Source organism: Globicephala melas, chromosome 6 (assembly GCF_963455315.2).
Source record: "Globicephala melas chromosome 6, mGloMel1.2, whole genome shotgun sequence".
Taxonomy (NCBI): domain Eukaryota; kingdom Metazoa; phylum Chordata; class Mammalia; order Artiodactyla; family Delphinidae; genus Globicephala; species Globicephala melas.
The window spans coordinates 84,893,736-84,913,552 of record NC_083319.1 but is presented as its reverse complement, the minus strand read 5'-3'; the positions used below and the strand labels follow the sequence as shown (position 1 = coordinate 84,913,552).

Here is a 19,817-nt window from a genome sequence, read left to right as displayed (position 1 = left end):
ATTTGTTTGTTAATATTTGGCAAAATTAATAAGTTAGTATCTTTTTTCAAAGATAATCCAAATTTTTTTAAAAAATGAACTGATCTATGAAATCCCCAAGTCTGGGAACCACCGGCAGGATTATTTAACCAGAAATATACCTTTGTAATTTTTTCCCAAAATACGCACTCCTGGGCCTTGGGGAAGAATTCAAGTGTAACAGAACTTGTACAGGTATACGTATTTTTCAAAAGCCTCCCAAGTGATTCTGAGACACTTCCCAGGCTAAGAACCTACGATTTAGAGAAAGAGTTGGGAAACACCGAGTGGTCAGCAATGGTGAGAAACTCTAAGAAGCCAGGGCAGTGGGAATACAGGAAGGTTGGATGCGAGAGACTTTTTCTTAGATGGAATTAATAAGACTTGGAATGGTCCTTGAGGGGGTTGTAAGGAAAGATGGAGTTCAGGAGAAGGCCTCAGATCTTCAGCTATGGGCATGACCCAACTTGTTGTGCATGAATGGGGTTCCCATCCATACGAGATTCCCATTCTACGTTGTTCCCAAGAATTCATTCCTCTTAAGAAAGCAATGGAGAGATAAAGAGAAGACTTGTAGAGAGAATGGGGTAGACCTGCAGGATATGAAGTAGGATTAGAATTCTAGAGTAGATGTTGTTTGGTTTCCACTGGTTGTCTGCCACCATGTATTCATATTTTCTAGTCATAAAAACAAAAATAAATAAAACAGGTGAGAGGACACCTATGACTTAAGCCTTCAACTAAGTGGTAAGCATCCTAGCCACCCCCCCAATGGCCAGCTGACATATTGCAAAGTCCCCAAAAGGGCACAGATCTGCTTCTTATGGTTTTCTATCTGCCATATTGCTAAGCACCAAGAGGTAAGCGGTGCTTATCATGTACCTTTTGTTCTTTCACTGAACCACTCAACTCTCTGGGAATATCATGTTCTCTTTTAAGGCTTCAGAACTTTTCCATATTCTTTAACCTCTCAGGGTCTCTGTTCCCTTTTCTATAGTATAAGTGGTTTTGACTAGTTCTGAGTTGGCTAATACAGAAGATAAGAAGTAAGTTCTGATCTTTCATGCATTCAGCCTATCAAATCTTTTATTGACTGCCTGTGATGGGCCATCAGTTGGATATGGGATGTGAAGAAAAAGGAAGAGTCCAGGTAGATCTTTGACCCAAGTAATTGGGTATGATGGAAAGTGTATATGTGATTATCTATTGGTGCATAACAAAACCACCTCAAAACTTAGTGCCTTAACACTACATTCTTTGTTATTTCTCATGATCCTTTGGGTTGACAGGGCTAAGCTGTGCTGTTCTTTCATGGGGCAAGACCAGAACTAGGGTGAGGTGAATGAAGTGTCTAGGGTACAAGATGTAAAGTGCACTCACTCTCAAGGTCCCTGCAGCATCATGATGAGAGTGAGTATCCCATTAAATTTTGTACCTGGTGCCTCACTCCCCTCACCCTAGTCCCAACCCTGGGTTGGGGTTTCTCTCATGTGCTTTTCTTCAGATGGCACCTGTGGAGTCATCTGAAGCTTCCACTGGGCTGGACATCCAAGATGTCTTTTTCACTCACATATCTTATGCCTTCCTCACTCACATGGCTGAAAAAGCTGGGAGCTGCCCAGGCATCTCTTTCTATCTCCATGTACCCTCTCCACATGGCAAGCCTGGCCTTCTTTGCAGCATGGGAGTCTCAAAGTAGTCGGATTTCCTACATGGTAACTGGCTTCTCCAGAGCAAGCATTCCAAGAGGCCCAGGTAGAAGCTGCAAGGCTTCTTGTACCCTCTCCAAGAAGCCCCAGAGTGTCAGTCCCTATCACTGCATTCCATTGGTCAAAGTCACTAATGTCTGCCCAAGATTTAAGGGAAAAGATGTTAGACTGCCTGATCTGAATAGTATGGATATAAAGGGATGAAGGAAATTGATGGAGACGAATTTTGGAGAATATATACCACTGAAAGACCAGGCAACAGGGCTTCCCTGGTGGCGCAGTGGTTGGGAGTCTGCCTGCCAATGCAGTGGAGGCGGGTTCGTGCCCTGGTCTGGGAAGATCCCACATGCCGCAGAGCAACTGGGCCCGTGAGCCACAATTACTGAGCCTGTGTGTCTGGAGCCTGTGCTCTGCAACAAGAGAGGCCGCGATAGTGAGAGGCCCGCGCACCGCGATGAAGAGTGGCCCCCGCTTGCCACAACTAGAGAAAGCCCTCGCACAGAAACGAAGACCCAACACAGCCATAAATAAATAAATTAATTAATTAAAAAAAAAAAAGACCAGGCAACAAACACATTTTGGGGGTGGGAAATCAGAAGTCCTCTTGGGGTAAGCTAAGTTTGTGATGCTCATTGACCAATCAAGTGAATACATACACAGAGAAATCAGTGAAAGACTGGGATTGAAAATATCAGTGTAATTTAGATGTAATTTAGAATCTAGGCACTGGATGAGATCACCTAAGGAGTGAGTTTAGAGAGAAAATGAACCCTCAGTGAGTACAATGGGGAACAGGAGAGTATAGAGTCCCAGAATCCAAATGAAAAAGCACTTTGAAGAGAAGCGTTATCAGTCATGTCCTGTGGTGCCGAAAGGTCAGATAAGATGAGGGCTGAGAGGTGACCATGGATCGGGTAGAGCAAAATTTCAGTCATCCTTGATGAGAAAAATGGTGAGATGAATCTCAATTATAGTGAACTGAGGGGAGAGCAGACAAAGTGAGTAAAAGCAACTTTTTCAAGGAGTTTTCATAGAAATGGGATAGTTACTGAGTGGGGACTTGAGGTCTAGGAAACATTTGTTTTGTTTTAAGATACAACAAAGTATAGCTTATTGTAGGTGGATGGGCATGATACAGTAGAAAGGGAGCTAAAAAAACAGCAGAAGTAATTGCAAAGAACGTCTTGAGCAGGTGGGAGGCGACAGCACCAAGACAGACTGGAAACACAGGAGGTGGTGGTCGATGAAATGACATTCCAATTAGAGATTCTGAATTGGAGACTTTCGAGGTAACACAGTTATGGTAATACCTAGATCTAGGGTACGGTTAAGAGTTGGTGCATGAATGTGAGAAGTCAAGGAACTCAGAGGTTGGTTGTCATGAAGAGTAGTGTGGAGAGAAAACCAGTGAGCCAGATGCGGAAACCATGAGGAAAAATGCACCCCTGAGGGAATTAAGCCCGAATGCCCAAATGCACCAGGGATGGCGCTGTGCTGTGTCCACTGGACTGAGATGGAGCTGTGTGCCCTGAATGTCCTCCCCACGCTGTTGCCTGTTAGTGTTGACCACGAGGGGAATTCTGCACCAGATCTGTAAGTGGCAGCAGCATCACATTCTTTGTAAGCTCTGAAGGTGGGGGAGGCCCTAGCGCTGTGGCAGCTGGCTCCCCTCCTTGCTGATTTAAAGCTCCCCTTGGGTCAGCACCTGACCTGAGCTTCCCAAACTCCTGCCACTTTCCTACATCAGCTTCTCTGAGTCCTGGACAAAGTGCGTATCAGCTCCAGGTTTGAAGGTGCCAGCTTCCCCTACGAGTCACCCCCTGTGGCACTGAGGTTGGAAGTGATGAGGGAGATGCAAGTTCCAGTTCACTCCAACTGGTTCCAGTTTTCCTCACAGGTTCAAGGTCCAGCTCTCCTTTCCAACCACCTGTCTGGCCAACCCCAGTGAATTCAGGCTCAAAAACAGACACAGAAGCAACAGACTGCACCGCCTACTGCCCAGCTACCACCTTGTGGGAGGTCCCCTCTCCATAATAAATCCTTCACCTGTCTTGCTCATGGACTCTCCTTTGTGGTCAAGCCGTGGCTGATACAGCATCCGCTGTGATGGACCAACTTCTCCTCTGCGCCCAGAGTGGTACTGTTACTGAACCAGGTTCATTTGCCCGACATGCAGCAAGGCAAACACTGAGATGCCAAGGTTTGCAGCAAAGGGCTTATTCACAAGGCAGCCAAATGAGGAGATGGGAGAACAAATCTCAAATCTGTCTTTCCGAAGGAGAAGGGCTCAGGGTATCTATGGGATATAGCTGAGCTGTGCGGAGAGTGAGGAAAGGTGATTGGAAATAAGAAAAAGGGGAGGTAATCATCGTTTTGCACAGGCGCAACTAAGCTGCAGGCGTCTTCGTGAGACAAGTGTTCAGAAAATGGCAAATTAGCATGTTCTTAGGGTGGAGTTTTCGGCTCTCCAGTATCAAGAGGTCATGCAGCAGACACTTGAGCATGCTCAGTTGGTGGATGGGTGGTCTTAACCAGTCTTTACCAGCTAGAGCTCAAACTGGACACAGTTGACTCCAAGTTCCTGAAAAACAGCTTGAGCAAACATCTTATTGTTTAGGCTACATGACACTTGAAGGACATGCAAATTTTTTGTAGCAAAAATTAAAGCAAGCTTGGTCAGTGAAGGTAGATTATCAGTTTAATGGATCTAACTGATGTTGACAATAGGTTTCAGTGCTGGTTATGTACCATCCTTGAGAGAATGGAGGAAACAGCCACTCAACTCATTTTATGTCTTCTGCGGTTCCCAGGAGCAATCCTAGTTGAGAAGGTTTCCTGGAGGAAAGGTCAGTAGGTGACTGTTGGAGTAGCTGACAGCCATTTATAGAAGCTAGAAGTTTCCAAGGAGGAGAGAAGAGAATAGTTTGGAAGTGGGAACAAGGGAGGAACAACAGCCTGTGTACCTCACTTCGAGGGCTGGTGGGAGGTGGGTTATGGAAGAAAAATCAGCCAGGACTGAAGAGGGCTAAAATGGAGGCTGTGCCTCAAAAGACCAGCTGGGATTTGTTTTCCCAGGTTTACTGAGATATGATTAACATATAACATTGTATAAGTTTAAAGCGTACGACGTGACAATTTAATAAACATACATATTGTGAAATGTGTACCACAGTAAGGTTAGTTAACACATCCTTCACCTCACATAATTACCATTTTTTGTTGCCGTTGTTATGGTGAGAACATTAAAGCTCTACTCTCTTAGCAACTTTCAAGTGTACAATACAGTAGAATTAACTATAGTCACCATGCTGTACATTACATCTCTGGAACTTATTCATCTCATAAGTGAAAGTTTGTACCCCTTCACCAATATCTTCTCATCTCCCCCAACTTTCAGTCCCTGTCAACCACCATTCTACTCTCTGTTTCTATGAATTTGGTTAAGACTCCACATACAGGTGAGATCAGATCGTATTTGTCTTTCTCTGTCTGATTTATCTCACTTAGCATAATGCCCTCAAGGGAATCCGTGTTGATGCAAGTAGCAAGATTTTCCTTCTTCTTTTTTCCCCCCTATGTCTGAATCATGCTCCATTAGATACACGAACCACATTTTATTTATCCATTCTTTGTCTATTGATGGACACTTAGGTCATTTTTCTATCTTGGCTACTGTGAATAATGCTGCAATGACCATGGGATTGTAGATATCTCTTTGAGATAGTGATTTCATCGCCTCTGGATAAATACTCAGAAGTGGAATTGCTGGGTTACATGGTAGTTCTATTTTTAATGTTTTGAGGAAACTCCATACTGTTTTCCATCGTGGTTGCACAAATTTACATTTCCACTAACAGTGTACGAGTGTTCCCTTTTCTCCACACCCTCACCAGCATTTGTTATCTCTTGTCTTTTTGATGACAGCCATTCTAACAGGTGTCAGGTGATATCTCACTGTGGTTTTGATTTGCATTTCCCCAATGATTAGTGATGTTGAGCATCTTCTCATGTATTTCTTGGCCATTTTTATGTCTTCTTTGGAAAAATGTCTATTCGAGTTCTCTTTCCATTATTTAATCAGATTGTTTATGTTTTTGTTATTGAGTGGTATGAGTTCCTGTTATATTTTGCATATGAATCCCTTATCAGATACGTGGTTCGCAAATATTTTCTCCCATTCTGTAGGTCCCAGCCAGTTTTACTTAGAGCAAGAATGTGGAGATCCAGCTCAGAAAGCAGGCCGGGAACATGGGAGATTTTGCTGAGAACAAACTGAGAGCTCCAGGGGAAGTGGGGTTTTGGGGGGTGGGGGTGGGGGGAAAGCTCACGATGGGAATCATGACTTAAGCTTAAGTCAGCTTAAGGGATGTACAGAGTGATATGGGGATTAGTGTCTGGGTGATGAGAGATGGCTTGGAGGTCTGGTGGCTATCAATGAAAACCTGGATGTGAGGCAAGGTGGTACTCAGTCTCTGGGGCTGAGGGGGGAGGGAGCTCATTCCTCCTCCTATCTCATCATCATAGCCTCCTTTTCAGCCTTGGTCTTTCTGGCAGCTGACAGCCATGCAGGCCTGAAATGCCATGAGACTGGGGTCCTGAGGTGACCCCAGAGCTCTCAAAGCTCTCAGGCCTTGCAGAAATCTTACTGAGAGCTCTATCAAGGCCAGGATGAGGCAAGTTTTTCAAACAACAACAACAAAACATGTGGACCTCTAGAATAGGTGTTCTCAAAAGTTGGTTCCCAACAGGCAGCAGCAGCATTCCCTGAGAACTTGTTAGAAATGCAGATCCTTGCCCCTCACCCTCACCCCAGTCCTCCTGCATAAGGAACTCCAGGAGAGGGCCCAGCAATCTGGGTTTGAACAAGGCCACCAGGCGAGTCTCACACTCACTAAGGTTTGAGACTCACTATTTTAAAGGAACTCAACAAAACATTGGCTTAAAATGCAGCTGACTGTTGATGTTGTTCTTATGAGCCTAAAAATCACAGAGTATTAAAAATGAAAGGACTTTTTCAAGTGTCCAATCTGGCCTTGAACCTTACAGGTGAAGGGTCCATGCCCCAGAAAAGTATTGTGGCTGGTTTGAGCCCTCCTGGCAGGACGGAGATTACAATTCCAAATAACCAAACCAAAGACAAAAACAAACAAAAACAAAACAAAACAAACAAACAAAACAAAAACAAACCCAGAACCTGGGAAATGGTTGTTCTAATGAGCCATACAGTTGCAGCCTTTCTCTCTCTCTCTCTCTCTCTCTCTCTCTATATTTTTAATATAGACTGCGATTGTTGTTTGTGTGTTTTCCATTATTCAAGTCAGAGCAACAGGGTCTGTCTCACTTCAACCTGGCTCTTTTGAGGTTTGTTTGGTTTAGTGTTGTTTTGGGGATTGCAGAGGTGCAGCTTCCTAAGGCAGACCCTGAGCCTCTGAGGAATGCAACAGGCTCCGCAGGAACAGGAGGCTTTTCTGCCGCCGAAGTCTGCAGACGCTGTGTCTCTATTCTAACTTTTGCCATTCCCATCTCACCGGGCCCCCGGGGACAGGCAGACAGCCGAACTCCGTGCGCACTGGAGCCCCGGCTCCCTCGGCTTCTGGAGAGGAGATTTAGCCTTAATTTTTGTGACAGATGGAGTTGATAGTCTCTCCACGGAAAGGGGAGGAAAAAAGCGCCAGTTTTTGACAGGCCGCAGACGCCGGGTGCCTCTGGTGGTCGAAGGCTGCGTTGCGCCGCAGTTAAGGTAGTTCGCAAACTCCCACGCCTGGATCGCAGAGGCTGCTGTACCTGGGCGGTTTCCCTTAAGCCGAGAGAGATTGAAACATGCGCTTTAATAGAAACCTTGGAGGGTACCAATTTATCCCCTTCCTCTATGTTGTGACTGCGGCCAGATGGTACTGCTCAATATCCCTAAAGATTTTTAATACTATTACTGTTTTTTCATCGCCGTCCGTGTTAGAAACTTATATTCTTTAAAAAAAAATTAATTTGGCTTATTGGATTTCTGGCTTGCAATTGGCAATGATGTCTGACCCCAGGGCCATACTTGTCATTGGCGACAGGGTGCTGGGGGGTGAAGGGGTGGTAGAGAAAGGATTTGCAAATATCTCATCAGTATCTCCCTAACTAAAGCGTGTGCCTCTTTCTTGTGTGCATTTGGATTTTTTAAGTTTAAACATCCCGCATCAAATTCTCTGATTTCTCTCCTCCCCCTGTGATGATCAGGCAAGATGCGTATCTCGAAAAACAAACAATTCTGAATCCAGTAGAAAGCACACATGGGGGCCAGGGACAATTAATAAAAGTACCTAAAAAAAAGAAGAAGAAGCACCAAACAAAAAGGACCGTGGACGAGCCGGTTGCAAACAGCTGCCCCTGAGCTCTGCCCTCTGGTTCTGTGCTCCAGCAAGGGCTCCATATCCGAGCCTCCTTAAGAGTAGGAGGAGCTCCCGGGCCTCTGTCAGGCTCCTTAAGCCGCTCCTTTCAAGCCCTGAATGCCTGAATGTGAGCTGCCCACCACCCTCCCCGCCCTCCCCCACTCCGCAACCCCACTCCAGCGGCTCGTAAAAAAAAAAAAAAAAGTTTCAACAACAACAGGCGGGACCAATAGCATCTCGAAAAGCCGGGAAAGGGGGCCGAGCAAAGGGCGAAAGAGAGTGGAGAAAGGAGAAAGCGGGCAGGCTCGGAGCGCGCGGGGCCAGGGCTCGGCGAGCCGGAGGAGCGTTGCTAATGTTTTTGTTTGTTTGCTTTTCCATGCATGCATAATGAGGGGGCACCGCGGCACCACGCGGGGGCTCCCGGCCCACTTTTGTATTTAAAGCCTCGCTGCGAGCGAGTCCGCAGCCGGGCTCAGCGGATCCGCTCCCCGGGCTCCTTGTCACCCGAGAAGCCGCCGCCGAGGGAAGCCCGGGAGCCGCTCTCCGGCCGCGCTGAGTTTCCCGTTCTCCCCGCGCCGCCCGAAAAGAGCTCCCCGGAGCTCGGCCGAGGCCGGGGTCGCCGCGGGCGGAGGGGGAGGGGACGCGGGCAGCCGGGCCGCGGGAAGGCGGGCAGCGCCGGGACGCGAGCCAGGAAGCGGCGCGATGCGAGAGCCCGCGGCGGCGGCGGCGGCGCGGCGCTGAGCCTGGGAGGAAGGAGCCGCCGCGGCCGCACAACGGATCTGCAGGCGCGGAGCAAAATGCACCCACGGCGCCGCGCGGTCCCGCAGCCCCGCCGCGACCCCGCGGCCCGCAGCCCCCCGGGGCGGCAGTGAGCGCCTCCCGCCACTGCCGGGGGCCGACCGGAGGGGTTCTCCGCGGCCTTGCACTTCTAGGAAGCCCCTGCAGTCCCAGCGAGAGCCGACCTTCTGCAAGCAGCGGGGCACCAGGCAGCGGCGCGCATGGATTTATGAAAACACTCATGCAAGAAGTTGGCAGGACTGGGGCAAACTTTTCCGCCGGCTCCGCGTCCGCCGCTCCCCGCGCCTCGTGTCCTTTCCGCTCCTCGCCCGGCGGCCGCCGCTGCCCGCGATGGTGGCAGGGCTGCTGGGCGGCGGCGGCGGGGCCCGCGGGGGGACCGTGCCGGGCGCCTGGCTGTGCCTGATGGCGCTGCTGCAGCTGCTGGGCTCGGCGCCGCGGGGCTCCGGGCTGGCGCACGGCCGCCGCCTCATCTGCTGGCAGGCGCTGCTGCAGTGCCAGGGGGAGCCGGAGTGCAGCTACGCCTACAACCAGTACGCCGAGGCGTGCGCGCCGGTGTTGGCGCAGCGCAGCGGGGGCGACGCGCCGGGGGCCGCCGCCGCCGCCGCCGCCGCCGCCGGCTTCCCGGCCTCGGCCGCGTCCTTCTCGTCGCGCTGGCGCTGCCCGAGCCACTGCATCTCGGCCCTTATTCAGCTCAACCACACGCGCCGCGGGCCCGCCTTGGAGGACTGTGACTGCGCGCAAGACGAGAACTGCAAGTCCACCAAGCGCGCCATTGAGCCGTGCCTGCCCCGGACGAGCGGCGGCGGCGCGGGCGGCCCGGGCGCGGGCGGGGTTATGGGCTGCACCGAGGCCCGGCGGCGCTGCGACCGCGACAGCCGCTGCAACCTGGCGCTCAGCCGCTACCTGACCTACTGCGGGAAGCTCTTCAACGGGCTTCGCTGCACCGACGAGTGCCGCACGGTCATCGAGGACATGCTGGCCGTGCCCAAGGCGGCGCTGCTCAACGACTGTGTGTGCGACGGCCTGGAGCGGCCCATCTGCGAGTCGGTCAAAGAGAACATGGCCCGCCTGTGCTTCGGCGCCGAGCTGGGCAACGGCCCGGGCAGCAGCGGCTCGGACGGGGGCCTGGACGACTACTACGACGAGGAGTACGACGATGAGCAGCGCGCCGGGGGCGCGGGCGGCGAGCAGCCGCTGGACGACGACGACGGCGTCCCGCACCCTCCGCGCCCGGGCGGCGGCGCTGCTGCGGCGGGCGGCCGCGGGGACCTGCCCTATGGGTCCGGGCGCAGGAGCAGCAGCAGCGGCTGCCGCTCGGCGACCCGAGGCGCCTGGACCCCGCTCGCCTCCATTTTGCTGCTGCTGCTGCTACCGCTGCTCTTTTAACACTCGCGGCCCCCCGCCGTCGGCCACGGGAGGGTCGGCGCCGGGGCACCTGTGGCTCGGGAACAGAGGGGTGGTCGGGGGTATTTTCCAAAACGTTTTCTAGGTGGTTTCTGCCTAGCCGGTCTCCCCGCCTTGACTCTTGGCACGACCTTCGCCTCCTCTCCCGAGCAGGACTTTTTGGACATCCTCCCCTGCCCCCATTCCGGGTTCCAGACACTCCCCGCAGAAACCAGCCTAACTCCGGACCCCCGACATGAAACGGGCCTGGGAGGACGGAACCGTAGTCCTGGACTCCGAAGAGAGGATGCTGACCAGTGGGGTCTTAAGAGTTTCAAGGGACTGGGTTCGGAACAGGGGTTTTGAAGGAGGATTTATATTTGCAGAGGGGCTGTTTATTAGCGTTTCTCCTGCGAGGGGGGGAGAAGTGCCGGTAATCGACTTTTATTGTGGCCAGTGAAGACATTGCAATCGTAACCAATTCATTCGTTTAGTCTTGGTATCCGTGCCCAGAATCCTCAGTTTTTTTGGGGGGGTGGGGTGGGGGGCGGGCGGGCAAGCATGAGAGGGGTTAATTTTCCTTAATTAGTTTTGGGTAAATTTTAGCCCTTAATTTCATTGCCACCACTCTGATCTCTTAGCACATTTCTTAGGATTAAGGATCCAAAAATTCTGATCTAAACAGTTGCTAGTGGTGTTGAACAATGCAACTTTATATTTAAAAGAGCTCTGCACTGCCATCTATGAAAGCCTCTTTATGATGTTTGTTTTGTTGTCATTATCTTTACATCAAGAAATTGTACGTACAAATATGCGGAGAATATATATTGCCTCTGCTTTTATCAGGGCGCTCACCCCTGGTACTTCGTATATAAAATGTATTAAAACTGGGGTTTGTTACCAGTTGTTGTATTTTGTATATAGAATTTTTATAAATTGTATGCTTCAGAAATAATTTATTTTTTAAAAGAAATTAAAAAACTTAAATCCGCACCCATGGTACACCTTTCCTCCCTGAAATGTAAAGAATCCGTTTGTCACCAGGGATCCAAAACCACAGTCCGTTGTGAAGTGTGCTCTACCTAGAACAATTTTGAAATGTACAGTGTATTTTATAGATTTGAAGTTAACATTCTTATTTTCAAGAGAATTTATGGACGTTGTAGAAATGTATAAACGCATTTCCAAACTGCCTTAAACATTGTATTTTTATAGACATTGTTTTTTAAAAAAAGAAGTCCTATGTTTTAAGTAACGGTGGCTTTGTGTATTTTTTTGTTGTTATTTGATTTTATTAAAATGTGTACATCAGTAAAGAGTTTTAAATAATGAATATGGTGTAGTTACTTTCCAGAGTTACATTGTGGTTAACCCAATAATGGGTGAGGAGGGGGGTGGAGGAGCCACTGGGAATCTATCAACCATCAACTGAAATTAAAATACAGTACAAGACAAGAAATGAGGGCTATTATTTCTGCCTTCAATATAATGAACAATTAGACATCTGTAAATGAGGCAGCTACAAGATATAATTTGACTGGTCTCCATTGATATTTACGTTTGTGGAGAGGCTTCACATCATTTGGGACTAACCCAGACATTTCTTTCCCCTCCCCCTTTCCACTGGGACCCTCCCCTTGCCCCCCACCCTCCGGAGCGTCCTCTCTGACTATTAGACATTCTCATACAATCAAACATGCCAATAACATCTGTTATCAATAGGTCTCAGGAAACCTGGGAGACTCAACTTCAAAGTCATTTTCGCACTTTGAGTAAAAAAGTACAAAATTTTGTTACAAAACATTCCGGCGGGCAAAAGTAAACATACTGGGGAGAGGAACAATTACCAGAACTTGTAATATTGTTGTGAGGAGTTGTTTAGCAGTGGGCTGAGGGCTGGGCTCCTGCCAGAGCTACTGATCTACACTCAAACGCCCTTAGATAAATAATTACACTCTTAAGCTGTGTCGAGTGCTGATACACTTGACCTTGTAAATAGAAATGTTTGCAGTAGGAATAAACTCCGGCATTGGAAAATCTTTTAAACATTAACACAAAAGAGAGCGCTCTGTCCTCTGGGGATTTGAGTCTGAACCTCGCCAAGCTAGGCACTTGCAAGGGGGAAAAAAAGTTTATTTATCTTCTATTCCTGGTGTTTATTTAAAGCTTTTCATTTTAAACTCGGTGATTGGAAGGCAAGCCAGGAGTTTAAAAGTCACCACAAATAAACTTTGTCTGAGGGGTCGACAGATTAGCAAGATCTCGTGTCTCTTTATATGATATTAACATGTGCTGAGAAAACACAACCAGATTTCTCTGCTGCCTGAAGTAATTAACAAAGCTATGCCCCCTTCCACCTTCCTCCCACCCACTCCCACCCCCTACTTTCCAGGTTCTTTTGCCTCTAATTCACTCTCTTCCCAGCTTTTATGGAGGGCTTCGAGGCAATTCTTATTGCGTCTAAAACCAAGATTCATATATGCATAGCATCAGAAAGTCTGAGATAGTTGTGGTGTCAGACCAGCCCAGGAGAGTGGTGTGTGGCTAGAACCCCGTCACCTGAATGGTTGAGTAAACATATTGTTAAAATAAAGCTGAAAGCGTTGTTTCTTTGGGAAGTGAACAAAGAGTATTCCAAGAGACTTGTGAATGAAATCAGCTTTCTTTACAAAACGACGAGTTAGCAAATGCTTCTGCGTTTGTCCTTAAATATATTTAAATCATCTCCTCCTCATGTTATTTTAACACATTCTTGACTAAAAGTTAAGTCTTTGTCCCAGTAAAAGGCCCAGTTTTCCCCAGTAAGAAGTAAAAGGCATTAGCACTAGAAAAGGCTTGATAATTAACTGCTACAATAAACTCACGACTTGATTTTACAGGGTCCTGTCAAAAGCATCTGCCCGGAGTAAATCAACACAGCTCGCTCTTGGGGAGTGAGGACGTGAAGCTTTATGCTTTCTTCCTTGGAGAAAGTGAACACTGATCGGTGGTCCATTTTAATTTAAACAGTTCTATGCTGGAGCCCTGGGGCCCCTCATCCCTCTGCAGACCTAGTAGATTCCAGAACAGGTTGCTGAGATGTTAGGTTACGGGATTGGAGGTTGCCATCTGTTCCTAGACCGAAAGGATTTTTACAGTTGTTGACATCTGTAATATCTCACGGTGTCTGGGGAGCCTTTGGAATTTTGGACATTTGAGACGGCCAAATGTCTCATGGACAATGCCTGGAAGTACCATTACGGAAGGCAAAGGTATCCCTGACTTTTCCCGGAGATCTTAAAGAGCGCCAGACTTCTAACAGAAGTCTTCCAGAGTGAGAGCAACTCCTTTTGGATTTCATAGAAAATCTGTGTCCTCCCGGCTGCCCCCATTTCCCCGTTAGCAGGTTTGCATCCTCAGTGACAGTTTATTTGTCTTTGGAGGCACCTCAGTGACAAATGTTTAAGGGAGTGTGGGACAATGGTGGAGAACAAGGGGGCAGTTCATTGAGCTGACAGTGACCATACAGTAAATGGAAGGAGGTTCAGGCTTCACTGCTCACCCAAGGACACGGCAACGCTTTTGTGTATGACCACAATGGACATAACATAAGGTCTCTGTTTATTTTCAACAATATCTAGCCATGTACGCGGGCAATATATGTATGTCAAGTGAAAAAATGGCTGGAGGGAACTAAATTCTTGCACTAAGTGATAGGACATCCCTTAGCGTGGGCAGGGCCCTGACCAATGTCCATAAGTAAGGAATAGCTCCTGGTGCCAACTGCCACAAACTTAAGGGGACGCCACGCTCTGACACATCTGGGGTGCACTGCAACTCTCCCACTGGGGTCCACATGGGTGAAGACGACTTAGAACCAGCAGTCTCTCTTGGTTGAAGAGTCAAGAGAAACCGCATGGACTGGAGGGGGTCTCTTACTCACCACTCCCAACATATGCACCCCGACTCCATCCCAGCAATGCTGTGTTGTATAGAATAAAAAGAGGGGGAAAGTGACAAGAGAACTTTCAGAGACCTCAAACTCTGCATTGAAAACCTTTCTACTTTCAACTTTACCTTGCATGATTAGTTCACTGGTTTCAACCGTGGAAGTTCTCAAACATAACCTTGTGTGCCTCTTTTCGAGCCCGTAAAAAGAAAAGCACACATTATTTGGTTTTTGACCTCTTATACCTAGGACCTTCTGAAACACTGTCAGCTGACCCGGTTTCTCCCAGCTCCCCAAGAACAAGGTTGTTGGGAAGCATCGTGTTACAATGGGAAGCATCGTGTTACAATGCCTATGGCCCAACAGCAGTTCCCGTTCCCGGAGGCTTGGGTTTCCAGTGGGTCTTGCAGCCTGTGGGTTAAGTAAAGTTGGAGGTTACTGTATTCTATTGGAGGGGTTGCTTCTGCTGGACAGTTGAACAGCTTCACCCCTGACTATTTGAATGACATAAGTAATGTGCTATTAGCATAAATACCTTCTAAGGCATCCATTTAATCAATTTCTTAAATAACAGAATGATCTACTACAAAATAGTGGACTGTATACACTATATTTTGGCACAAAGATGGTCATTCTCCCACTAGTAACCAGGGGCTCTAAATAAATGATTTCAACAATGTTTTATTAAAGGACGACAAGAGCCCTCGAGCTGCATTAATCGGGGAGAAGTCGAGTGGCACTTTTGTTATGGAAATGTTAAGCACATAATAGCACTGCCAAACAATGTAGACCCACTTCATTCTTTCAGCCATGCTGACACCTCTTAAAGAGGAACGGCAGGGAAGGATGTGGGAAAGATCTGCTTTGCGAGGAAGCTTTCAGCTAATATTTTGGAGGGCTACCTTCAAACCCTGTGTAATATGCATGCAATGGAAGCAAGAAAGGCTGCTGAGAGACTGGAAGGGTTTCCTTACCTTATTTCAGGAGCTTGGGCTCCATAAGAAAATCAAATGTCTACGTTTTTTGACATGGCATTTGTCAAAATTATATTTTGGTGATTTTGTAGTGCTGCGAGTCCAATTTTATAATGTGGATCAAAGACAGTTTCTCTCAATGGTGCTGATATATACTGTATGTAGCTTTACCGAGTTCCCCTTAAGCAAACAGGGTGAGTCTGCAAACAGGTGAAAACACACGTCACCAAGGACATCTTCAATCTGTAACAAAAAATAAAGGCATATTATCTATTTCCAGACTTTATGGACACCATTATATTCTCTGGTTATTAATATGAATTTTTCTAAGTTTATTTCTATATTTAAATATAATATATTTGTGGGTTCTTGGATGGCAGAATGGAGTCATATCTCACAACCAAATCCTATTGTATATTTTGATCCCTGATCAGATGTTACTAAGTACCAAAATAAGGAACAATTCAGTGAGATTTGAGGCCTTTCTCATAGACACCTCTGTTATGAAAACGCCAGTCAATTAACCTTAATTTTAACCCCTGTCTGCTGTTACCTATCAGGTAGTTACACCTGTTTGGAGCATCCTTCTGTAGTGAACATTGAAGTAAGCTCTTAGGGTGACTAAGACCTATGTCTGTAACCCTGAACAAGTGAGGGGAGGGGAGGGGAAACAAAAAGAGTTTGCTTGGTTCCATAGGCATCTGTTGAGGGGCTACCAGTGTGTACATGATGCGGGCTCATCCCTGCACAAGCTGGCCATCAGGATGTGTCCTTTCAACCTCAAATAGAGAGCACAGAGGAGGATGATTGGATGACTTAGCCCGACTCTGGGTGTAAGGACACTTGGAGAAGGCGACACTGAAGCTAAGTATGAGGACAGGAATGGACATTAGCAAGGACAGTGGGGAAGACATTTCCATCAGAGGGAACCACATGTCCTAAGACATGGAGGGATTGAAAAGCATAGTGTGTGTGTGGGGGGGGCGGGTATGATCGTGTCACCACCAAAATATAAAGTGGGAAGTAACAAGGTTGGGGCTTGAAAGAAGGGCTAATACCAGGTCACAGAAGCCTTGAATGTCATTCTAGGCATTGACATTACCCTGCTCAGTGCCCATGACAGGAAACCTCTGAGAATTCCCAGCTGAAGACTCCAGAGGTTTACCTTCTTGAACAGAGTACGTGATGGTTTTAAGGCATGAAGACCAGAGACTGGGACAACAGTTACTGCCAGGTCCCATAAAAAAAGAAAGTCAGGCAACTGAGCTAGAATAGTGGCAGCAGGAGGAGGGAGAAGGCAGATTCAAGACCCTATGACTGGTCAAACATGGAGCGTTCAGGGAGGGCGGAGGCTAATACGACCGCTGGACTGCTGGGTTTCTGGCTCAGAAAACTGGTGGATGATGTCATGTTCCGTCCTCAAGGAAGAAAGATTGAGGGGCTAGTTGTGTTTGAGGATATAAGGAATATCCAGTTGGCGGTGCACTGCAGAAAACCAACTATAGGGCTGAAGCTCGAGACAGGAGTCGGACTTGGAGAGTGGTCATGGTGAAGACTTCTAGGAGTGAGGTACCCAAAGAGTGCAGAGAGAAGAGGGCAGTGGGCAGAGGAAGGAGTGCCCAGGAAAGGAATCCCAGAAGGGAAAAGAGAAGGTCAGAGACATCTTAGGAGGAGCAGGAATATGAAATCATGAAGCTTCTGGACATGGACAACTAAATTTGCAAATGCTTAAGAAACCAATACTATTGCTTAGAAAGAAAAATGAATTCACTGGAGTTCTAAGAAAATATGTGACCAAAATATTCTTCATTATAACAGTAGTAGTAATCACAATTATAATCACAACTAACTGTAGGGAAATAAAAAGTACCAAAATATGCCACGGCAGTAATATAATAGTAATAATAAAAAATAGTGATAGTTAATATTATTGAGTGATTATTATTATGTGCCGCACAGTGCTGAGCATATAACATTTCATCGTTACAGAAACTTCATGTTGTTTTTATTATTATTTCCATTTGACAGATGAAGAAGCTGATGTTTAAGTAAATTGACCAGTGGTATTCAGTGCGTAAGTTGGTGAATATACAATCTAGGTCTGTTTGTGTCCAGAGATTGAGGTCATAGCTTTTGTAACATATTGATTCTCAAAAGGTATATGGTGGCATTGCAGGTAACTATTATTTTCTTCCTTATATATTTATATGTTTCCCAAATTTTATCAATGAGTATATATTACCTTACTCTCAAATTTAAATGTGGTTTAACTAGTAATATTCAGAACCACAAGGAAGAAATAAGAAAGCGTAGTTTCACACCTGTGATAACTGCTACCTTTACTTACACTTCAGAGGGCTGTGCCCACCCTTCCCTTCTGCTCAGTCTACCTCAAATTCTCATAAAGAAGTGATCTTTTATGAAGCCTAAAATAATTCAAACTGTAAAATTACTCTATTTGAAAAAGCACATGACAAATAAAAATAAATCGTAAAAACATTGCTTCTTGTTAGAGCAAGAAAAGTCTCAAGAGATCTTTTATTCATCAACTCATTCATTTCTTCATTCATCCATTCATTCAATCAATGTTTTCTGGGCACTTACAATGGTCCGAGTGACACTCTAGGCACGAGGCATACAGCAGCGAACCAAAACGTGAAACTTCCTGTCCACAAGAAGTGCAGGCCATGCTAGAAACCTGTTTTCTGAACTTTTACCCTTGTGCTTTGTGGTCTTGTAAGAAGACCATTCGTTCTTCCTCGGTTAAAGAAGGACCACACCATCTTCTGTCTCTATATCTGTTCACTAAGCGTTTTGTTTATCTTTCCTTTCTCAAAATGTGTTTGTGCCTCACAGACACGTGTGGGGAAATATAAACTTTCATATGTATGGTTAATCATTCTGGGTTTTTTAAATATGTTTTACAAGTGGAAGAATTAAATCCCATAATTTCCAGTTCATTGTACAGTTGTCTTCTTCTAGGAAAGTTCTGATAGAAGAGTTAAGCCCAAAATTATTATAGCACTTTTAGGAGCAGAAGTATGCCCTAATTCTTGACATGTGCCTAAATGAAAATGTATGATTATATTCCAGCAGAACAAATTATCTGTGAGTAAGTTAATCACAAACTTGCGTATTATTTTTTAAAATAACCATTAGTAAGCTCTAGAAATAGACAACAGGCTCATATGTCATTTAAATTGTCAAATGGAGTCCTTGTTCACTGTCACCCTACTGTTTTTTCTTTTCGCAAAATTCAGTCTTTGGAAACAAATAGTATTTTTTTTAAAAAAGAACTGCTGATATTTAGGATGCTGGCAGGAAATTGGTTATTTTATTACTTGGTTTCTATTCATCACAGACCACCCCAAAACTTAGTGACTTAAAGCTGTTATCATTTATTTGTTCACGATTTTGTTGGTAGGCAATTTGGACTGGACTCAACTGGGAAATTCTCTGCTGACCTTTTCTGGGCTCACTTGGCTATGGTTAGCTGGGGGTCAGGTAGGGAGAGGGTGTGTTCTTGATGGCCTCATTCACATGACTGGCAGTTGGCTGGTGTGACAAGGGCAGCTGAGACATGTGTTCCTTACATCTAGCAGGCTAGCCCAGGTTTCTTATTATGACAGCTGGACTCCGAAAGCACCGAGAGAAGGAAAGCACCAATGTGCAAGCACTTTTCAAGCTGCCACTTGCATCACATTTGCCAATGTCTCCTTGTACAAAGCAAGTCACATGACCAGGCCCAACTTCAAGGGTAGCGAGATAGACTCCACATCTTGATGAGAAGAAAGGCAAAGTCCAGTTGCAAAGGAGCATGCACTCAGAGATGGGAAGAATTATAGAAGCCAATTTGTAAACACTTCCTCAATAAAGAATATGTTCCTAGAATTCTGCTGGCATGATAGGAAGAAAATAATGGAAGAGAGCAATTTATAGCTTTAATTTTCAGAATTTATAGAATGGTAGATCCAAAAAGCTAAACAAGGCCTGAAATAGTATTCTATTTTTTTATTCACAAAAACTTGCAATGTGATATGATACCTAGTAGGACCATTTCTTCACTTTCTTCTACTTCAAGACGTTTTACTTTACGTAACACTGTACTTTTTGTTTCCAGAAGAATTTTAGAATTAACTTCTGAAATTTCTTTAAAAAGCCTTTGTTGAAACTTTGATTGGGATTGGATATAATTCGTAGATCAATAGGGAGACAAATGGTAGCTTTATAATAGTGAGTCTTTCCATCTTTCCAATTAGATAAATATTATATTGATCCATAAATAGGTCTTACTGTAAATTTTATATCTTCTTTTTTATTCAGGTTTTGTTTATTTCTTTTTAGATTTATTTCTAGGTACTTCATAGTTTCTGTTGGATGATGATGGTAATGATCATGATGATGATGATAATGATGATTACATTGCCTAATTCGTCATTACTGATTATAGGAAACTTGGGTTTTGTACGTTGTTCTTGTATCTAAACACCTTGTTGAACTCTTATGGGCTCTAGTTATTGGCAGGAGACTCTTTGATTTTCTAGACATATAAAAAACATATTAATGATTCTCAAACTTTTTGGTCTAAGGAAGATTTGTACTCTTAAAAATTACTGAAGATTTTGTCTATGTG

General features: G+C 45.9%; 1 protein-coding gene across 1 annotated transcript; it reads left to right on the top strand.

Moving 5' to 3' along the window:
- The first annotated feature begins 9,229 nt into the window (after positions 1–9,229).
- GAS1 (growth arrest specific 1) lies at positions 9,230–10,798 on the top strand. The gene has a single exon (XM_030832863.2). It carries the CDS (start codon positions 9,230–9,232, stop codon positions 10,283–10,285), a length of 1,056 nt encoding a protein of 351 aa, XP_030688723.1. The 3' UTR covers positions 10,286–10,798.
- The last annotated feature ends 9,019 nt before the right edge of the window (positions 10,799–19,817 follow it).

Excerpts from the sequence above, each read along its gene's own strand:
- GAS1 (XM_030832863.2), top strand. The coding sequence starts at position 9,230 with ATGGTGGCAGGGCTGCTGGGCGGCGGCGGCGGGGCCCGCGGGGGGACC.